Genomic DNA, 22,684 nt, shown 5'->3' with positions numbered 1-22,684 from the left:
TAGTTTATTCATAAATGTAGATGGAAGTCTTATCATGTCTAGTTGTCCTCTGCTTGTTGCAAACGTACCACAATAATGTGCACAGAAGTATTGTCAGCATTTGCAATATTCGTAGTGTGCATGAAATGATTATGTGAATTAATTAAGGTTATATCACTACTAATATTGTATGTTTTTATTTTTTAACTATCATTTCCTATTGTGTATTTATGAAGAGTATATAATTGCAAAAACTGTGAAATTACTATTCTGATTTTGATTTTTTTTCCACTGTCTCCTTTAGATTTAAGATGCTTCTCTTCTGGGCAACGTTATAAAGAATTCTACAGAGACACTGGGTAGACATATTTTTCAGGATGTAAATACCTTATTGTTATCTAAACGTCAATAAAAACAATGGATGTACACAGAAGACCATGCTGGACTGTATTACCAGATAGAGTTTAGCTTTATACCAAGCACATCCAGGAACTGTTGGATTAAAAATTTGCAACTCTGTTAAGAAGGGAATATTTCCTACAATGAGATTTACAAGCACATCTGGTATCTGTCCGGTTCTAGTATGTCTCTGTTTTGTGCAGAGATGTTGTGGAGCAACACATCACACCTCCATAAAAGTGACCAGAAATCAAACCAAACACATAGAAGGAGAAACAGAAGTTCACCATCGGCCAAAACGTGGATGGGTATGGAATCAGTTCTTTGTTTTAGAAGAACACATAGGACCTGACCCACAGTATGTCGGCAAGGTAAAACTTTTTCCATCCTTACATGTTTCATGTATTATTATGTTTTATGTTTTTAATGTTTAAATATTCAACTTCTGTAATAAAACATGTGGAGATCAAGACTTTAATGGCTTAGTACAAATATCATATACTGTATATATATTTAGTAATAATTATTTCAAGATCATAACTATGTAAAAATTCTCATAAAATGAAAAATGCAAGAAAATAACCAAAAGAGATGCACACATTTTATGACTGTCTATGTATGGAGATGTTTCACAAGTACGTTGAGCAGTCAATGAATTATGCTATTCAGCAATAGATGTTTCATTTTTATAGAAGATGTGTGTTGGTGCAAATATGTTACATTGCAGTCATTGGTTATAAATACAGGTTATTTCATTTTTAACACATTTAGAGATCAAAGGCACCATTCAAATGATATACAATAGATTCTTGTCTAATATGAACAGTAATTTGAAGCCCATTTGAGAGAATGAATGTTTTCTTTGAAGAGAAAAAAAAAGATACCTATTTAATGAGTTTTGAAATAAATTGCATCTTATAAATCCCAGATACAAAATGTTGGCACAAAGAAAAAAAATAATTTTGGGGTTACTGTACCAGTAATGGCACATTATATAGGCAATAACCAAGGAGTTCTGACACCAATAAATACCCATACCTTAAGCCTTTTTTACAGGTCTGCCAGTTTCCAGGTTTTGGCCGCATTCCCATATGTACCAATCTTCGAAATGCGTTACTTTCTGGATCTTGGACCCAGTGGGCAATGCCATCTATAGATGAAATTGTTCAATAGAAGTTTCTGCTGCATTGTGCTCAAAGAGAGATCCAATCGGATGCCTCCCAGCATGCCATTATAGATGTGTCCAGATACATATATCCTCCGTGCGCTACAAGTTGTGTTTCACATAACGCATGAATGCCCTTTGTTTTGGTAGCGCCAATAGTCTTTTTGTGCAACTTTTTACCTTCCAGTACTGCTTCTGCTTATTAAAATGATATCGGGCATGCCTGTATTCTGTGAGCAACTGAGGGTGTACAGTATCTGCATGCAAAATGTTATGTTACAGTGATAACAATTGTGACACTGTAACGTAACATTTTGAATGCAGATACACCCGAAGTTGCACACAGAATATAGGCATGCTGCATATAATTTTTATCAGCAGAAGCTGCTTGTGCGTCCTGTTCACATCAATGTGCAAATAAGACACACTCAAAGGTAAAAAGTCACTCAGCGCTACCGTGTCACTCCACTGTGTGACTAGAAGGACTGTTTAATGTGCAAGGAGGTTAGATCTATATGGACACATCTGTATGTACCCGATAAGTGGCAGAATGTACCATATTCATAATGCAATGCGTTAGAAAATCCTGCCCATAATGTTTTACATTAGGCAAAATGTGAAACACCATGGCTCAACAAATCAAAAACAACATTGATAATAATAATAATAATAATAATAATAATAATAATAATAATAATAAATGGGCAATATTACATATAATGCATACAGAATCATTAACTGTGATTCATCCTGACATGCAGTGACTTATAGTTGCCCAAAGTTTGTTGTAATAAATTTGTGAGAAGTAATTATGACTGCATGTGAGAGCAGCATCTTCAATATTGGCAATCCAGTTGTATGGGAATCATTCTATACGATAAGATAAAGTAAAGTAAATCCATCTTTTGTGGTGTCGTGTTTTTTAAAGTTACCAAAATAGTACTAAAGACTAGTGATATATTTGGATATATAATCCATAACCATTGACCCTTTTTATATACACATTTTATATTAGAGCAGTGGTTCTCAAAACTCGGTCCTCAGAACCCCAAACAGTTCACATTTTCCAGGTCGCCAGCAGGAGCACAGGTGTAGTCATTACTCACTGACACATTCCACAGGTGGAGCAAATTATTTAACTTGTGATTCCGTGTGGGAGACCTGGAAAACATGCACTGTTTGGGGTCCTGAGGAATGAGTTTGAGAACCTGTGTACTAGAGCATATATAGCATTTACCTTCCAGAAGCTGCTGTTATTTATAGACACCATAGTGAATCATCTATGTAATGCCAGCCTTTTCTGCTACACCAATTTACCAATATAATATTTTTGAACAGAGTAGTATAAAATCTATGTGTGCTACAAAGAACATGATAAGTAGAACAGTTCTTATACTGTATTTTCGAAACACCACCTTCAGAGTCATCATATGGCCATACCCCCTTGTGACATGGGCAGACAAGAATCACTAGGGAGGTTGAAACAAGCAGTGACAGTTAGTGACAAAGCCAGATAATGATCCTGATAGGACCAAAAGTCACTGGATGGCTCTGGGCAGCTCTCTAGGCTGCAGGGTGCCATTCCATTTGGATGCCATAGGGCAGCAATGATGCCACCACCAAGGCCTTGCATCCTGGCTGGCAGCACTGCTCACACACCCCTCTTTAAAGCAGCCTGTACTAACCTACTTTTTTTTTCTTCTCTCTGGGAGAAGCCCGGAGAGGAAATGCAGATGACCATTTTGGAGTGTGGGGCTGGACTCTTAGTCATTTGGCCAAATGGCACAAATTGCAGATCTGTGAGGAAGGGGCAGGTCTAAATTGGTGCTATTCACATCATATTATCCCATATGGAGCCAAGATTTCCGGCATTATCTCCTTATCCTGCCCACTTCACTAGGACATTGGCAGGATGCAGGAAATCCACCCACTCTTCTGGGAGTGTGGGGACTACCCAAGAAATTGGGAGTATCCCACAACTACCAGGTGAGTAGGTAAGTATGAGTTATGGCCCTGTGGATAAGACTTGTAGAGAACTCCCTGATAGTGACAGAAAGTGTTGTGATCTTAGCGCAGGGAAGCTGAGAGCTGCATGTCTAATCGTGTTGTGAGTTACAGTGAAACATTAGTTACAACCTGTCAGACACAGCCCTGATTCAGAGATGGATGCTAATGCAATTTTCTCGCAGATTGAGCGATTGTTTGCCACTGTGCATGCGCTGCGATTGCATTGTGATCTGGCATACATACTGGAATCCATAGCCAAGTGAGCCAAGTGAGTGACAGACTGCCAGCATTTGGGGGTGGTAATGGGGAGTGGCAACAAAAACGCAGGCGTGCCTGTCCACAAACGCCGTTACATGGGCATGCATAAATTAGCCACTGTGATTGCCTATGCAGCTCTGCATGTCAGAAAAGCTCCCATTGGCTGCGGCAGGTCAGACCTGCTCCAAGGGTAAGATGGCCGCCGATGTACTTTGATGTTACCGATATTTACTTAGATATGGGTAGTCACACACAGGTGAGAAGGTAGCAGTGGGCGTCTTAATGCTCAGGTAATCTTTGCTGACATTTGCATATTTTCGCCACTGTATTGCGTACAAATATGTAGTAGTGATCCCATTAGCGTCCGTCTCTGAATCAGGCCCTAAGTAAGGAATAACTGCAAAGCTCAGCTACAAGTGCTGGGAGACAAAACTTTCACTGTGACCAAATGTATTTGCAATTTTCCTACTAGAAATATACAGGAGAATAAAGATGTACATAGTTATGTGATTGCTGCAATTCCAGTGTTGTGCTGAAGTGGAAGAAAAAGGAGTAACCATAAAGTCGCCTTATTGTGAATGAGACATGGGGTCCTATTCATCATCAATAAATGGCCCGGTAACCATGCGTAAACACTACTTTCCGTATATTTTAGTTACCGGGCCATTCATCATCAGGGGTCCGACTGGACACCCTGATATTCAGCAAACTCCGAAAACCAAAAGTTTTTGGAGTTTGCTCACGAGAACAAGGTCTTGCTTTCATAGCTCCTTCATATGGGGATGCGAAGAGTTCTGGGGGAGCGAAGAGGGATCCAAGTGGATTACTCATCCACCTTCTCACGGACTCCCCAGAGGCTGTGCGCATGTGTGACCTTGGGTCACGCATGCGTAGCCACGCCGACGGGGAGGAGCTAAGTAAAGCAGCTGTCCCCACACCAGAACAATGATGACTTGCTCTGGTGTAAACTATCCCCCACTGCAAGTTGGATACTTAAGTATCCCTCACAGCGAGATAAATACTTAATCATCAGAGGCCATACGGCCTTTGATGATGAATAGGCCCCTTGGTCTGTTTCCCATTTTACTGTGACACCTGTTTGCACTGCGCAATCGACATACACCATTTCTGTTCACAAATAAAAGTTGCAGCAAGACATACATGTTGAGGACTTCTCTGTTCCCCTATGCCAACATTCAATGGATTGCCAGGGCAAACAAGAGCATAAAATTGGAGGTGAATCTATAAATTGTACACCCCCTACAGCCAGGACTGGTGCAACCTGCTCAGCAGTTCCTGCCCTGCAGGAAGGCGCCAGGCTGTAGAGGTGCTCTCCCTGCAGCTGATGCTGACTGCTGAGCCAGTTCTTGCTGCTGCCACTGCACCTGTCACATTACTTTATGACAGGCAGTGGCAGCATACTGTAGAGAAGTGTGGCTGAGCCTGAACGGATGTTCACACAGTCCCATTCATCTCCTGTCCTGTCCCTAGCCAAGACCCCACCCCTCTCCCCGAATCTCTGCCCCCTCAGATAACCTGTTTGGCTATTCTAATCCACACCCTCCTGACTAAGACCATGCCCCTCGCCTGAGACCCTGCTCTCTCATACACCATGAATTAATTTTCTAATCTACTCCCTCCTCTACCTTGCCAAGACCCCACCCCCTTGCCCCAAGTCTCCACCCCTTTCCTAGTGTATCCTGGCGTTACTGTTATGCTATATGCATTATTTGGTGTCACTGTTACGCTCTATGCATTATCTTGCATTCACTGTTATGCTCTATGCATTATTTGACTGTCACTGTTACGCTGTATACATTATCTGGCGTCACTGTTATGCTCTATGCATTATGTTGCAGTCACTATTACACTCCATGCATTATTTGGTGGTCACTGTTATGCTCTATACATTATTTGGCGGTCAATGTTATACTCTATGCATTATCTGACGTTCACTGTTACGCTCTATGCATTATTTTACACTGTATGCATTATTTGGCAGTCACTGTTACACTGTATGCATTATTTGGCAGTCACTGTTACACTGTATGCATTATTTGGTAGTCACTGTTACACTGTATGCATTATTTGGCAGTCACTGTTACACTGTATGCATTATTTGGTAGTCACTGTTACACTGTATGCATTATTTGGCAGTCACTGTTACACTGTATGCATTATTTGGCAGTCAGTGTTATGCTCTATGCATTATTTGGCAGTCACTGTTACACTGTATGCATTATTTGGCAGTCACTGTTACACTGTATGCATTATTTGACAGTCACTGTTACGATCTATATGCATTATCTGGCAGTCACTGTTATGCTGTATGCATTATCTGGCTGTCACTGTTACACTCTATGCATTATCTGGCAGTCACTGTTACAATGTATGCATTATCTGGCAGTCACTCTTACGCTGTATGCATTATCTGGCAGTCACTGTTATGCCCTATGCATTATCTGGCGGTCACTATTACGCTGTATGCATTATCTGGCACACTGTTATGCTGTATGCATTATCTGGCAGTCACTGTTATGCTGTATGCATTATCTAGCAGTCACTGTTATGCTGTATGCATTATCTGGCGGTCACTTTTACGCTGTATGCATTATTTGGCAGTCACTGTTACGCTCTATGCATTATTTGGCAGTAACTGTTATGCTGCATGCATTATCTGGCCGTCACTGTTATGCTGTTTGCATTATCTGGCAGTCACTGTTACGCTGTATGCATTATTTGACAGTCACTGTTACGATCTATATGAATTATCTGGCAGTCACTGTTATGCTGTATGCATTATCTGGCAGTCACTGTTACGCTCTATGCATTATCTGGCAGTCACTGTTATGCTGTATGCATTATCTAGCAGTCACTGTTATGCTGTATGCATTATCTGGCGGTCACTTTTACGCTGTATGCATTATTTGGCAGTCACTGTTACGCTCTATGCATTATTTGGCAGTAACTGTTATGCTGCATGCATTATCTGGCAGTCACTGTTATGCTGTTTGCATTATCTGGCAGTCACTGTTACGCTGTATGCATTATTTAACAGTCACTGTTACGATCTATATGAATTATCTGGCAGTCACTGTTATGCTGTATGCATTATCTGGCAGTCACTGTTACGCTCTATGCATTATCTGGCAGTCACTGTTACACTTTACTGTATGTATTGTTTGGTGATCACTGTTCTGCTCTATGTATTATCTGGTGGTCACTGTTACACTCTATGCATTATCTTTCAGTCACTGTTACGCTCTACGTATTATTATGTGGCAGCCACTGTTACGTTCTATCCATTATTTGGCGGTCACTGTTATGCTCTATGCATTATTTTGCAGTCACGGTTACACTGTATGCATTATTTGGAGGTCACTGTTACGCTCTGTGCATTATCTGGCGGTCACTGTTATTCTGTATGCATTATCTGGCAGTCACTGTTACGCTGTATGCATTATCTGGCAGTCACTGTTATGCTGTATGCATTATCTGGCAGTCACTGTTATGCTGTATGCATTATCTGGCTGTCACTGTTATGCTGTATGCATTATCTGGCAGTCATTACTAAGCTATATGCATTATCTGGCAGTCACTGTTACGCTGTATGCATTATCTGACAGTCACTGTTACGCTGTATGCATTATCTGGCAGTCACTGTTACGCTGTATGCATTATCTGGCAGTCACTGTTATGCTGTATGCATTATCTGGCAGTCACTGTTACGATGTATGCATTATCTGGCAGTCACTGTTACGCTGTATGCATTATCTGGCAGTCACTGTTATGCTGTATGCATTATCTGGCAGTCACTGTTACGATGTATGCATTATCTGGCAGTCACTGTTATGCTGTATGCATTATTTGGCAGTCACTGTTACGATGTATGCATTATCTGGCAGTCACTGTTACGCTGTATGCATTATCTGGCAGTCACTGTTATTCTATATGCATTATCTGGCAGACACTGTAATGGGGCCTACACATTAGACAATGAGCTCACAATGCGATTTCGTGAATGATTTCCCTTGAACCCTACCCAGCACTCCAGGACACTATATGGTGCTAAAAAGTGTCCAATGTGACCAACGATCTATTGTGTGCCCTTAACGATTTCCAGTGCATCGTGTATGAGATTGGCATATCTTGCCTGCAGTAGGCAAGATCTGAAGATAAGACGTACGAACCGTGAGTACGCGCATCAGCATCATGAGTGGACAGTCACGATTTGCACACATTTAGCACGATTTGTCTTTCTGATTCGACAAAATTGGGTGAATCGTGCAAAATATCATCAAGTGTGTACGCATCTCTACACTCTATGCATTATCTGGTGGTCACTGTTACACTTTACTGTATGTATTGTTTGGTGATCACTGTTCTGCTCTATGTATTATCTGGTAGTCACTGTTACACTCTATGCATTATCTTTCAGTCACTGTTACGCTCTACGTATTATTATGTGGCAGCAACTGTTACGCTCTATGCATTATTTGGCAGTCACTGTTATGCTCTATGCATTATTTTGCAGTCACTGTTACACTGTATGCATTATTTGGAGGTCACTGTTATGCTCTGTGCATTATCTGGTGGTCACTGTTATGCTCTATGAATTATCTGGCGGTCACTGTTATTCTGTATGCATTATCTGGCGGTCACTGTTACACTATGCATTACCTGGCGGACACTGTTATGATTTATGCACTATCTGGCGGTCAATGTTATGCTCTATGCATTATTTGGCAGTCACTTATATGCTCTATGCATTATTTGTTTGTCACTGTTATGCCCTATCCATTATTATGTAGCGGTCACTGTTACACTCTATGCATTGTCTTGCAGTCACTGCAACGCTCTGTGCATTATTTGGCAGTCACTGTTACACTATGCATTACCTGGCGGTCACTGTTATGCTCTATGCATTATCTGGCGGTCACTGTTACGCTCTTTGCATTGTCTGGCAGTCACTGTTATGCTCTATACATTATCTGTTGGTCACTGTTATGCTGCATGCATTATTTGTTGGTCACTGTTATGCTCAATGCAATATTATGTAGCGGTCACTGTTACACTCTATGCATTATCTGGCAGTCACTGCAATGCTCTGTGCATCTTCTGGTGGTCACTGTTATGCTGCATGCATTATCTGGCGGTCACTTTTACGCTCTATGCATTATCTGGCATCACTGTTATGCTCTATGCATTATTTGGCAGTCACTTTTATGGTCTATGCATTATTTGTTGGTCACTGATACGCTTTATGCATTATTTAGTGGTCACTTTTACACTCTATGCATTATTTAGCCATCACTTTAATGGTCTATGCATTATTTGGCTGTAACTATTACACTCTGTGCATCATCTGGTGGTGGCTACACTCTCTACTTTATCTGGCAGTCATTACAATGTCCCCTGCATTATATGGTGGTCACTGGGATGTTCCCTGTATTACTGTATCTGATGGTCATTTCATTAAATATTTTGTATGTGTTACTGATACAAATGTTCCTGGTAGTTTGTGTTATTCTAGGTAGCAGCCATCCCACAAGGCACAGAGTGAGTGGAAGTCATGTTCTTATAGAAGATCCAAATGGAGACTTTCCCCCATTACCGATTTGTAACCTATTTTACTGATAATGGAAGAAGCTTCCTAGGGGTGTAACTGGAGGTCTATGAGCCCCAGTAAAACTCTACTAGACTGACCACCAAACACCCTGCTCCCACATTTTTATTACCAATGTTACCTAATTGTCCTCCTGTATTGCTTTGACACATTTATTTTAAGTATTTTTATTTGGTAATCTAGACACCATGGGTAACAAACATGTAAATGGTAGGAAAGCTGTGATGCAATGGAAGAACAAGATCACATGACTGAAAGTGCGTGTCACAATATTTGCTTACATTTTGCCCTAGGATGATGCCCCATTGACATCTGAGCCCTCTACAATTATTTGGATGGAGCAGGGAGTCTGGTTTCCTATCAGTACTATTGTGACATGTGTATAAGGGGCACTACTATTGTGGCTGTGTATAATGGGCTCTACTACTGTGGCATGTGTATAATAATGTGGCATTATGTGTATAAGGGGCACAACTGTGTAGCGAAACGTGAATAAGAGACACTACTATGTGGTGTAATGTGAATCAGGCACTGCGGTGTAATGTGAATAAGATTGAACTACTGTGTGGCGAAATATGAATTGGGGGTTCTTATGTGTTGTCAAGCCCCTTACTTATGAGACCACACCTCTTTGGGGTGCACTGTCTCTCTTAATAGAATATTGGTGGGAGGTAGCAAATTTTGAGTTTGCAGTGGGACGCCGGACACCCTAAACCGGCCCAGCCTACAGCCACACATGGTGACAAGGGGCTATATTTGAAAATGGCTTTTACAAAGAGGAAATACCTAGTTTGTGAGAGCACAACTAGAAAACAAAAGCTAGGTAGGGACTTATTTACTCATATGGGGGTCTATTCATCATCACTCAATTTATACAAATGCAGGTGAAAATTAAAATTTTCAACTACTTTTGTATAATTTAAGTGACAGACCCATTCATCATTCATGTAATGCAGGAGATATCATAGATATCTCCTGGTTACAAATGTGCTTTGATCATTTGAAATTGAGCACCAGCATTCTGAGTGCCAGCATTCTGTACCCAACTCATAGACATTATGAAATTCATCAAGTTTCAAAAATGTTTTTTATTTTTATTTGATTGAGAAACTGTACACCACCCTGAGATAGTGTACAGCTCCTGAAAAACTTCAGAGGCTGCTTTTCACATGGCAACCTGTGAATATTTACATGTCAGTCCAGCCACTACATCCATACATCTATTCAGATCCCTCTCTGCTGTGTCTGCACTGCAGAGCTCCAGGAGCTAAACGCTCCAGGGCACTGCAGACATGTGGCCACACTGCTCCTGCTCGACTCAAAGGCAGAATACAGTCAAAAGAAGACAGGTGAGAGGTAGTAGGGGTAAGAGGATGTGGGAGAACAGGGGGGAGGATTGGACACTTGCAGTGGCTGCAGGAGGGGATGCGGATTGGACACCCGCAATGTTGCAGGGGGGGTGAAAAGGGCTTCTGGATCAGACACCTGCCATGGCTGCAGGGGGAGTGTGAGTGGGTACAGAATGGAAACATGTGATGCTGCAGCGGGGGGGAGGGGTCTCCAAATCAAACACCCATGGAGGTCACGGAGAGTTGGTAGGGTTCTGAATTGGATACCCACAATGGCTGCGCTGGGGGGAGGGGGTTCTGGATTGGACACCAGAGGCTGTGGGGGGGGGAGGGGGTGAAGACAGCAGGGGAATTGAGAGGGGGGAAGATGCAATGAGGAAAATCTTTATGGATACCTCGTCTGTAGGGTTAAAGTTTCACTTTTCCGAAAATCTGACGCAAAAAACTCCAGCTTTTCGAAAGTAATATTTTTGTTAGTGAGGCATGATGAATGCCTCCAAAAGATTTTTTAAGCTTGCAGTGAGTTTAAAACATAATTATCATTAGTGATAATTATGTTATGATGAATAGGTCCCTTAGGCATACTGTATAAGATAAATATATATCAGGGACTCATACCAAAGTTGATAAAATGTATAACGTATTTCTGTATTGATGAGCATACAGACCAAGCAAGTGAGATGTCACTGGCAGAAAGCCTTACAATGGAGCAGCAGATGATGAGATGTATCATGAAGTAGAAAGCAGTGAAAGGATACTGCATATGCGTATACAGGTGGTATACTCACAATACTGTATACAAACAAATATCAGAGAGTGCAAGAGTTAGACTAAGCAAAATCCATGAGCAGGCCACAAACACTTTTCAAAATGTAAGTTGGGATCAAGGAGTAGAGAAAATTCAAAGCAGGGTTAATAAATTAAAAATACAATAAATTAGTTGCCTGGTATGGTTTTATTCTGAGAGATATGAATAAATACAGTAGATATTGATCACCAGATGAAGGTGTGGACAAAAACATCAATCATATACCAGAGGAATGTACAGAGAACTTTTTCCCTACAAACAAATGCAACTGAGCATACCCAAGGATACTGATGATTTCCTGTATTGATATCACAACTGGGTATACTAGTATCCTACAACTGGGTATACAAGTATCTAACAACTGGGTATACTACCATCCTGACAATATGTTTTGAAGGTTGAGGTATCCTTTAAATAGAATTCATACTTCACTCTTTAATCAGAAAAAAATATACAAAGTATTATCAACTACTTGCATATCAGAACCAGGTCACCTTGCTCTGCCCCATCCCAGTCCATCCCACCCCCTCCCTCCCATGGCTGTATACTTACACCATTCCTGGGGCATGCATGGCGGAGACGGTACTGACCTTAGATAATCATTATATAGATAAATTATAGCTTTAAATAGATGATTATCCCGTTTAAAGATCTTGAACAATAGCTATAACAAAAAAAACATGTCTCTCGCAATGGTATCATATATTTTATTTTCAAATAGATTTCCCTTGGTTTATCTGTCCACTTTATTGTGTTATTTTGCTGGTTTTATGAAACTGTCACACCACCCAAAATTCAGTATTGTGTATAAGGGGTCATATTCAATAATATACAATAGTCTGTATTAATGTATAATTTCTGACTTATTCAAGCCAAAGCTGAATTGTAGGTTTAAGGGGAATTTATCTATTATTTTTAGAAACTACAGTGAGGTGCAAATGCATTAATTTTATTCTACTAGATTTTTGTGCTATCTTTATTATTTCTCTGTACTATCCATACTTTTTCTTTTTTGAAACATTGTTGAAATGTTCTACTGGGATTCATTCCCTTAAAAATACCATATATTTTATTTTAGTATTGTTTTTATGTTTGTCAGTTCCTACTTTTTTTTCTTTCCATCTTCCCTTGTTTTTTATTACTCTTGTGTTCTATTGATTTTACGATACAGTATGTGCTATGTTTTTGTCACTTTTATGCCTGGATACTGTGTCCCATGCTGTTTTCATGTGTGATTTCAGTTTCATTTTAACCCTGGATTCTTTTCTATACAGAAGCCCTAATGACACATTGTCATGCAAACTATTGTGACCATAAATGCTTTTTTTCATCAGAATTTCTGCTTTTTATAAATACTATAACTAAATCTCTAAATTAAGCTTTTCATTATAATGCAAGTGAAGATGATTATCACCTTTGTTTGTAATGTGTCAGCATTACAAACTGTTTCATTCCCACAATGCAATTTTTTTTTAAGAAAAAATTACACCAGATGAAAGGACTTGCAATTTAATTGGAAGTGGTAAGTAGAAAATTATGGTTGCCACAATATTTCTTGAAAAGTGATACTACATTTATCATTCTAAACAATTTATAAACAGTATCTGTGCTTAAATCTGTTCAGTATTGAGTGCATAAATATTTTCTGGAATTATGTATTAAAGATGTAACTTTCTAGGCCAAATGTATTAGCCTCTGATACGCTGAAAGTGCAATGTTTTTGCAATTTACCCAAAAGATATAAAGCAGCTTTTGTTTTGGTTTTTTTAAGTCAAAGCCAACATTGTTTTACCTTAAAAAAATGTATTTTTAAATCTTGTGGTTAAATTGCTGAAATTGCTCTTTAGGTACCAGTTGTCTATTACATTTGTCTCTCTGTCAGTTTACTGATTACAGGATCTGTGTTTTGATTCCCCATAAAACAACAAGGCTGTTTACTAGACAAAGGTGAAAACAAATCTGACAAGCTCTTATACACAAAACAGCATTACTTCTACTTTACACTTTAGTATAATGATGACTAAATCACTTTGCATTCTAAAGATTAGGACAAGCATGATGACAGTTTCTTATGTAAATGAAATGCAATAAGTACCTGACCATACTTATATAATACTATGGAGCCTATTTATTAACATTATTTTTACTAAAATAATGTGAAAAAGGGTGTTTTCACCCATAAATTTACTACAGGACAATTGGAGTAGACACAATATCAAGAGGCGCTGCTCAAATAAATACCATAATAAATTATCAAAATATATTTTAATTAATAAAAAATGGCCATAATATAGAATAAAAAAACAGATATAAATTCATATAATAGATACACATAAAAATAACCACTTTATATAAGATCGCTATCAGTTGTAAACCCGAAGTTATTATAACTCCAATTTGCACTATCTCCAATATATATAATATTAAAAGATTCTTAGATTAGTAGACATTCATAAGCAGTTTAATTTTTTTCTTCCTTAATAAGGCATTAGTATTGATCTTAATCCACCTTAGAATTATTTGTGAGCCAATCCATTCTTAGTTAGTAAAGTAAATCCAGCAGACATTCAAGCATGCTCCTTTATAATTACCACATATATGGCATTTAGATATTTGCTATCTCCAACCCTCCAATCACGGGATGAAAAAAATAGCACCTCTCCTACTGCCAAGATCTCCACAATGCAGTCCAAGATGGGAGGTTCCGTTTGTTCCAGGTCCACAGCTATACAGTCATTTTGGTATGTAAATATAAATAGCTCTCCTCAATTCCTGCTATTCATTAGCTGGTAAGATAACAAAATGACGTGTTTCCCTGCCTGTACAGAGTCCACTCGGTGGCTTCCTCAGACCATATCATCTAATGCCTTATTGTATGAATTTATATCTGTTTTTATTTTTATTTTATTTTATGGCCATTTTTATTAATTAAAATATATTTTGATCATTTATTATGGTATTTATTTGAGCAGCGCTTCTTGATATTGTGTAAACTCTTTGGTATTGTTAGGGTACAGATAGCAGGTACCCACATTAGAAGCAACATCCTAAATAAAGTTGACATTTAGCAATATAGGCGCCTGGTGAGTGTGGTTATCTATTTATTTTATTAAACAATTGGAGTAGAATTTTACAAATTCGACTCCTAACATTAATTATTACATATTTTTAGTAAGCTAATCGCATTTCCCATAATTGTAATGGGAAATGTGATCTGGACAGATTTACTAAAATAAAATGTGAAAAAATACAGAGGGAAGCCCTGTGATAATAACACCACCTGGAGATGGCATTATCTAGGGTTTCTTACAGTTCCCCGACTCCTTCACTGCTCTAACAGGCAGAACAGGGCTGGTAATCGGGCCCCAGTGGTTAGCAGTGTGGTCTAATTAGACCATAAGCTGATCACTGCAAAATAAAAATAGTTAAACAAAACCACTCACCTGTTTCCATGGACCAGAGATCAATGCTCCAGTGATAATAAATGACAGAAAAAACTGTGATGTCCTCTGGGGCTCCAGTCAGCTGGTCTCCTGGCTCCTGCACTGTGACCCTGGTCAGCTGCTGTATAGAACAGCTGACTAGGGTCACAATGCAGGAGCTGGGAAACTAGCTGAACAGAACCTCAAAGTATATCACCTGAGCACTGATCACTGGAGGTAAGTGCAAGCTAAGAAGGGGGGGACACGGGGGGGTGGCATTATCACGAGAGGGGGTTGCGGTAGCCAGCGGTGGCACATGTGCAGACACAGTCTCCCTGTATTTTTTCTGAGAAATACAGGGAGAAGTGTGCAGAGCGGATTCACAGGGACAGGGGATTCACAGGGATGGAGATTTATCGCAACCTCTGTCCATGCATATGCATGTTAGTACATCCATGTGATATTTCCTAAATTTGCAATGTGAATTTACTTGGAAATATCACACTACAACCCCACTTTAACTTCAGATTTTAGTAAATAAAGCCCTAAAAGTATAACAATACATTTGGATTAGATTGTACTCTTTAATGAGCAGATAGTGTTTCTAAGCAATTGGAAAATAGAAGATATTGGAGGGGAACCACTAGAAAGTGTTCTGATATAATCTACAAAATTAAATGCATGTAAATGGGTTTGTGAATGAAACTTATTAGATTCAATTACTCCATGTGACCTCGCATCAGAGAACAGTGTTGGCATCTTTTGGAGCCTGTAGGGGATGTCCGGGCATTGCCTAATAGGATACCCTTACTGTTACAGCCTAAGGCGATAAAAGGGATTCCCATCTTTTGAAGCCTGCCTTCTCTGTTTATTTTTGCACTGCAAGTGAATTCAAGTGGATCAGTGGAATGTTCTCCATTACTGCAAGTGTAAATATTGGTTTTCACTGCATGTTAACAGTAATTGTGTTGTAGAAAGATACTGTAGGTGTTCTGGATGTAGCTAATGGTAGAAGAATTTGATAATTCCCACTAATTTTTGTCATAGAGTTCAGTGCTTGGCTAAGTACACCTAACATTTCCACAAAAATATGTAAGATGCTAAATATAAAACCTAACAGTAAAATGGTGTTGGAAGGTTTATATTAAGAAAATTAATGTGTTTAATTCCAAATGGTTGATTCTCTGTGTGACACATGGGACATTTACATACATTCAAGTATGTGAACAGTTTCTATACCACAATTTTTTTTCTGGTCTCCAAGGGGTATATTTACTAAGGTGCAGGTTTTTAAAAGTGGAGATGTTGCCCATAGCAGCCAATCAGATTCTAGATATTATCTTCTAGAAGGTGCTAGATAAATGATTAGTAGAATCTGATTAGTTGCTATGGGCAACATCTACACTTCTAAAAACCTGCACTTTGGTAAATACATCCCCAAGTATTAAATACTTTGTTGGTAGAAAACATACACCAGAAAAATGTCACTACAGCAAACTGTTCCTTCCAGAATTTTAAAAAATGATGCGTGATGCACAGGGCTCTCTGAAACAGTTCACATACTTGAATATATGTAAATGTCCCATGCGTCACAATGAGAATCACCCAAATGCACTCTTTACTGGCATAAGAAAACCTTCAGTTGTGCTGTCAATCTACAGACAGACGTACTGATGTGTACCCTATTATGGCGTAGGGGAAGGAGAATTAAAGGAAGTATAACTGTGAATGTCTGTTTATCACACTTCTTCTGCTTTACACATGAATAAATACATTGGGGGGTATTCAATTGAATGTGATGTTGAATAGTGCCGTGAGTGAGTGCTCAGAGCTATTCTACTGTCTGTATTGCATCTGGCACTTAAGTCAGTAGTTTACTGTGCCTAATGCCAAGGGCTAAGGGCCCTATTCATCAAACCAAAAGTTTTGTTTTTAAGCTATTTGTTTCCATAATTATGTATCAGTAGTATTCATGAAAAGACTTAACTCAGGAGATATGGCTAATATCTCCTCTTTAAGTCCAACTCCATTAATTTCCACACTCCCCATATATTAATATGGGGAGTGTGGAAATTACTGTATTCATTAAACACCAAAAATCTAAGTTTTCAGTATTTGATGATGGAAATTTACGCTATCTCTAGAAGGCGTATCGCACCCCGGAAGCGCTAACAAGCTGCCATTAGCATGGCACGGCAGATTGTGTAGCAGATCTACCTGCAGCAGTTGCTGCTGTGCACTCCAATCCCCTCATATCCGGCAGCGGCCGCCCCTCCTTCACTCATCACCCCTTCTGCTGCCTGCTGGTATAGTGTCCTCTTGTCCAATGGTGCCCGCTCCCTCCTCCGGTGTCTCTGTCAGCACAGTTCGGTCCCACAGCTCCATGACTGGTCCCGAGGCTCCATATTCAGTCAGGTCCCTCCAGCTGCCTCCTCCATCCCTAGGCTCCAGCTGCACTGTGTGCTCCCAAGTGCTGTATGCTGTTGCTGCCAGAAAGCGTCTCCCCTCTATTCCCGGTGGCACTTGTATGTAAGCTTAATAATTAACTGTTTATTTACTATAAACAATTAATTGAAGAAGCACTTACAAGTGCCACTGGGAACAGACAGTGGGGAGACACTGCCGGGCAGCAGCAGTATGTGGCTTGGGGAGAACATAGATAAGTTTCTTTATAAAATTAAAAATAAATATATATTAAATTCAATTACAGAACTGCAGCTATAATCAATGGTGAACACGTGCTGCTTCTGTGAATGGAAGCGACGTATTCGCAGAACTGATTACAACTGCTGTAAGTTAGAGTAGATAGGGAAAAGTATCTATTTTCCTAAAAGCTTTCATCACAAAAATTACAGCTTTTCAGAATAGATACTTATGGAGAGGAGGAATGATGAATTCCTCTGGTAACTAGTTAGAACTCCATGCAAGTTCTAAACCTAATTATCTCCATCGATTTTTTATTAATGATGAATAGGCAATAAACTGCATTTTCAGATTTTTTTCTGAGGTGCCATGTGTGTTGCTGTTAGCGCATGTGGTAAGCCTGCAATGAGCACAAGTTTAGTCGGATTTATGTTCGCACCTCTGGAGGGCATGAACAGAAATCCTCTAATCGCTGGTTTTCAGTGCGCCTGTTGAATAGCTTGGGGAACTCATTCCCAGAGCTACAGTATTCAACATCACATTCAATTGAATTCCCCCATTGGTTGTTGCTTATGGATTATCCAGTAAAAGGTGCTGCTTAGAATCAGATTGTTTTAGAAGAAATCCTTTTGCCTAAGTTCAGAACAAACTAAATGCAAGAAGGGTAACTGCCATTCATGTGTGTGCTCTCATTAAACTTATAATGATCATTGAAACACATAAATATGCACTATAAGTTAATAAACAAGCAAATAAAACAAGCAGTTTTACTTTACTCTGTGTACTCTTGGTTAAAAGTTTAATTGTATTACTGGTAAATGACTCAGATACTTGTATCTCATTTCAGATTGTTGTGCAAAATAAATGTTAGATGTGTTCTCAGAATCAGAGAATTTTTAACAGTTGAAAGATGTAAACTAGGAGTAAAGAGCCCCATACACGTTGCAATTCAAAGTTGGTAAGATGTGTAGTACGATTGCCCTTGATATTCTTCATACGATGTGGTCAAATGGTGTACGATTGATCGTTACGATCTTACTATACAATGCATAGCAGTGTATTACATATTGTACTCAAGATCGTAGATATTACTGTTTTGCAGTAAGATCTATGATCCAACTATACAACTGCGGGGACATGCATCTGCATTGTATACACACAGAAACTACATATGAAGTGCACAATTGATTGTTACGATTTATCAAAATAGTGCACATCTTGTAAAAAATTATACCATGTATGTGCCACTTAAGATTTAAGATATTGCTATCTGTGATTGTTGACATTATGTTTGTGAGTGCTATAATGAGCCACATGTTGTTGTTAATGATTATATGTGAACAGGATCAGACTGGCCCATAGGGGTACAGGGGAAATCCTCAGTAGGCCCCACTGCCTGAAAGCCCCATTGTTGAATCAGTTAGTTGGGTAAAGCAAGAACATGGATGAACAGACTATGCAGTATAGTATACATGTTGTCTACAGACTATGGCCCTCATTCAGAGCCGCTCGTTAGCGGCAGTACGCTCGTTCCGAGCGATGTTTGCACATCTGCGCATGCGTACGGTTTTTAGTACGCATGCGCGAACCAGTCAGTGCGGCCGAAAATCGTTGGTACGCAATATAGCGAGGGCCTGCTATTTTGAGTGACAGAATGAGGCGTATGTGGGTGGTAACAGGGGAAGGTGCTTGAAAATGGGGAGTGGAGATCCGAACGCAGGCGTGCTTAAAGGTCAAAACGGGCGTTTTATGGGTGTGCATATTTAAAACAGCAGCGTCATTGACCACGTCACTGGGTTATTTTATAGCCAGAACTGCTCGCAAATTTGTGGTAGCAAACACCAACCACAAGAATAGCGAGCAGTTCATACGCTGGTCGATGTACTCGATTAATCTAATAAATAGCGGACATGACGTAGGATGCGAGCGGCCAGGGGGCGTTTTTAACAAATAAACGAGCGTATGTTTTGCTCGCTCGTTCAGACTTAGAGGTGTGAACAGACTGCAATGTGCGTACGGATCATTTGAATAGCCACCCCTTGTTTTTAAACGAGCGACCACAAATAGCGAACGGCTCTGAATCAGGCCCTATGTCCTCTATAATAGTTAGCCAAGCCTCTGTGGTGGCTGGCCACACCCCTCTGGAGGCTGGCCACACCATTTAAGCATGGGCTCCTACCACTACCTTCCCCGGTAGGCCCTTCATGCCCCAGTCCGACACTGTATGTGAATAATAGAAATGTAAGTGTGTGTTAAAAGTTCTGAATAAATTACAAACAGAAGGATTACTCTGTTTTTTCTAATTAAACCTATTAAAGTTACCAGATAATTTACACATCTATCTGAAAACCTGTACAATCTGCGTTTTGTCAAATGTTAGTCAAATTGCATTGCTGTTTGAAGTGGAACTGATGGTGTCAATTTAAAAGTGTTAAAATTTTTAAGTGTGTTGTAACCAGCTTTGGTACACCTGCGTTTCACTGACCACCCCCCATCTGCTTGCTCCAGGCGATGGCTTCCCAATCACAGTGGCGTATTCCCACACGAGCACTGCGATGTATATGCATGCACAGAAACAAACATCGGCTGGGTGCATGCCACTTCGCGGCTGCATCCCTTGCTGAATCAGGCAGAATGAGATGTAAAACATCACTCCAGTTGAGAAGTCATTTGTCATTGAATTGCATAGGCATTGTCAAATTAAATGGCAAACGAAACTAATAACTAGAGATGTGTGGTTCGGTATTCCTGAAAACTGAACACACCCAAACATTGGGGTTCTAAGTCAAATCAAGTCCTGGCTCAGATCACTTTTCAGGTTATGAGTAGAAACAAGTCCCGACTCAGGTCTGCTGTAAGTTCGGAACGCAGATTTAGAAAACAAAACTTGGGCTTTGCATTGCATGTAAACAGGTCCAAATTACATGAATTTAGCTGTTTTTATCAACTTTAAAATGAAAAACAAAAACCGAATTTGAGCCAAAACCATAACATTTAAAGGTATGTAGTATTGACAACCCCAAAACACAGGGGTCCACGCACATCTCTACTAATACCAAGGGGATACAAAATATGTTTTTTTTTGTTCACACTAGTGAGTGCATTGTAAGAAAAATACACCAGTTTAGACAGTTTGTAATATTGTTTTTAAATATTTTAACACTAATATGGATAATTAATTACATGTACTGTACAGAAACAATGGATTTGGAGTTTCCTAAAGTTTTGGACAAGGTAACGGATACAAGGAGGATGATAATGATATAGTCAATTTGTACAATGCTAAGTAACTATAAACAAATCTATTAAATTCCAATAAATTGTGAATCATCATATTGCTAAGTAGGATGTAAATGTGCCAAGTATTCTGACATGAAGATCATAATTAGAATAGGCAGAGGGTAACTAATGTCAACATCAAGAATATGAATTGTAACAATCACAAATGTATTCCACTATTACAGTACAGGATTGTAAAATGTTATGTGACATGTTGATCCATGCTGATTGGCTTCTTTACATTCCAAGCTCTGTATTGATCTAATTCTCTATAGGCTTAAAATATTTTCAACATTTTTGGATGAGTCTGGACCAATTTGGAAACTTATTTGTTAATTGATTAAATGGTTTGTTGATCTCTAGATACACATAGCGGTTAGAAAGATGCTTTCATTAGTTAGATTTATACAGTGCCATTTCTCTAACTTATTGAATGGCAGTTTCTTGCTTAGTAAATGTTATGATGTACAGTATTTAAGAGGTACAAAAGTAAGAGGTACAAAAGGGAGATGTGTACAGTAGAAGGTGCAAATGGTTGGCTATAGAAAGCAACATTATGTTTCCATTCAGGGGTGTATTAAGAGAGTAGGCTGCCCGTGTGCAGACTCAGTGCATGCACATCTTCTCTCCGGTGGTGCCACGGAGCACTGAGTGCAGTAGATTCTAGATTAGTGCCAGAATCTAATGAGCATGGGCGGGTCACTGGGTAGATGGCACCCACACCTTTTTCCCTGGAACAGCAGTACTGTGCATGTGCAAGTCACCGGGTAAATGTTGCCACCATTTTCCCAGTGATTTTTGCTACACTATGGACAGGTAAGTATAAGACTAATGGGTGCAGGGTGTGCGGTGTGGGCCCCCCTGGACCCAGGGGCCCGTGTGTCCTGCACCCATTATAGATATGCCCACTGTTGTTCTGCTGCTTGCTAGTTACTTGCAAAAGAACTGTCAGTAGCATTCAGCTGATAGTTCCAGAGTTTTTGTTTGCTAAAAGTATTGTCAGTATATTGTAGAACATTTTCTGTCTGACATTATTTCAAATTAACAAAAGCTGGGATCTGTCAAATAGATCAACTATTCTCATCTGGTAGCAAAGTGACCTTAAGATGGGCAGCCAAACTGTATGGGTTTAGTCTTCTCTGTGATAAGGAAATTCCAAAATAAGATCAGCCTGTAAATGACTGCTTGTCTGTCAATCAGCATTGGAGCTTCACATAACACAATGTATACAAGTAGTGTATTCCATAAGATTGTGGTTTATTAAACAGATTATTACCCAATAAATCTTCACCAAACTGAGCAAGTCAAAGTCCCATTAATTGGTGCACTTCCACTAGGCCAGGTCATCTGTATAGGTAAATATCTGTAACAACTAGAATGCAGATAGAGAATAACAGGTACAGTAGGAATTTCTGTAGCTGCAGTACCTGTTGCTCTGCATCAGTTACAAAATAATTTTTCCTTTAGAGAGGAAAAAATATAAATTCTATATTCCACGATGAATATTATAATTATGATATAGCTTTATAAATTAAATCAACAAAGCAAGAACAAATTGTTCCAAAACAAAAAACAGTACGACAGAATGTGATACAAACTCAAATTGGTTTGTGATTATTTTCATTCAATCATAATTTTAATAAGCAACCACATGGTGACTAAGCCCAAGGTGTGAAATATTGATTAAAATCTCACTCACCATGGACCTTGGAGAGCCACTGCCTTAGTCATCTGGGCACAATAGCATTA

The 22,684-nt window shown here is 39.4% G+C and overlaps 1 protein-coding gene across 1 annotated transcript in view; it reads left to right on the top strand.

Moving 5' to 3' along the window:
• The window catches only part of CDH18 (cadherin 18), an 810,171-nt gene that overhangs the window by 218,292 nt on the left and 569,195 nt on the right, over window positions 1-22,684 (top strand). The window contains exon 2 of the mRNA XM_088468265.1: window positions 284-749. Within this exon, the coding sequence (XP_088324391.1) occupies window positions 522-749 (228 nt within the window). The 5' untranslated portion in view covers window positions 284-521. The remainder of the gene's footprint in view (window positions 1-283; window positions 750-22,684) is intronic.

This window comes from Taudactylus pleione, unplaced genomic scaffold, assembly GCF_031769625.1.
Source record: "Taudactylus pleione unplaced genomic scaffold, aTauple2 ptg000083l, whole genome shotgun sequence".
Lineage (NCBI taxonomy): Eukaryota > Metazoa > Chordata > Amphibia > Anura > Myobatrachidae > Taudactylus > Taudactylus pleione.
This window is presented reverse-complemented; position numbering and strand designations above follow the sequence as displayed.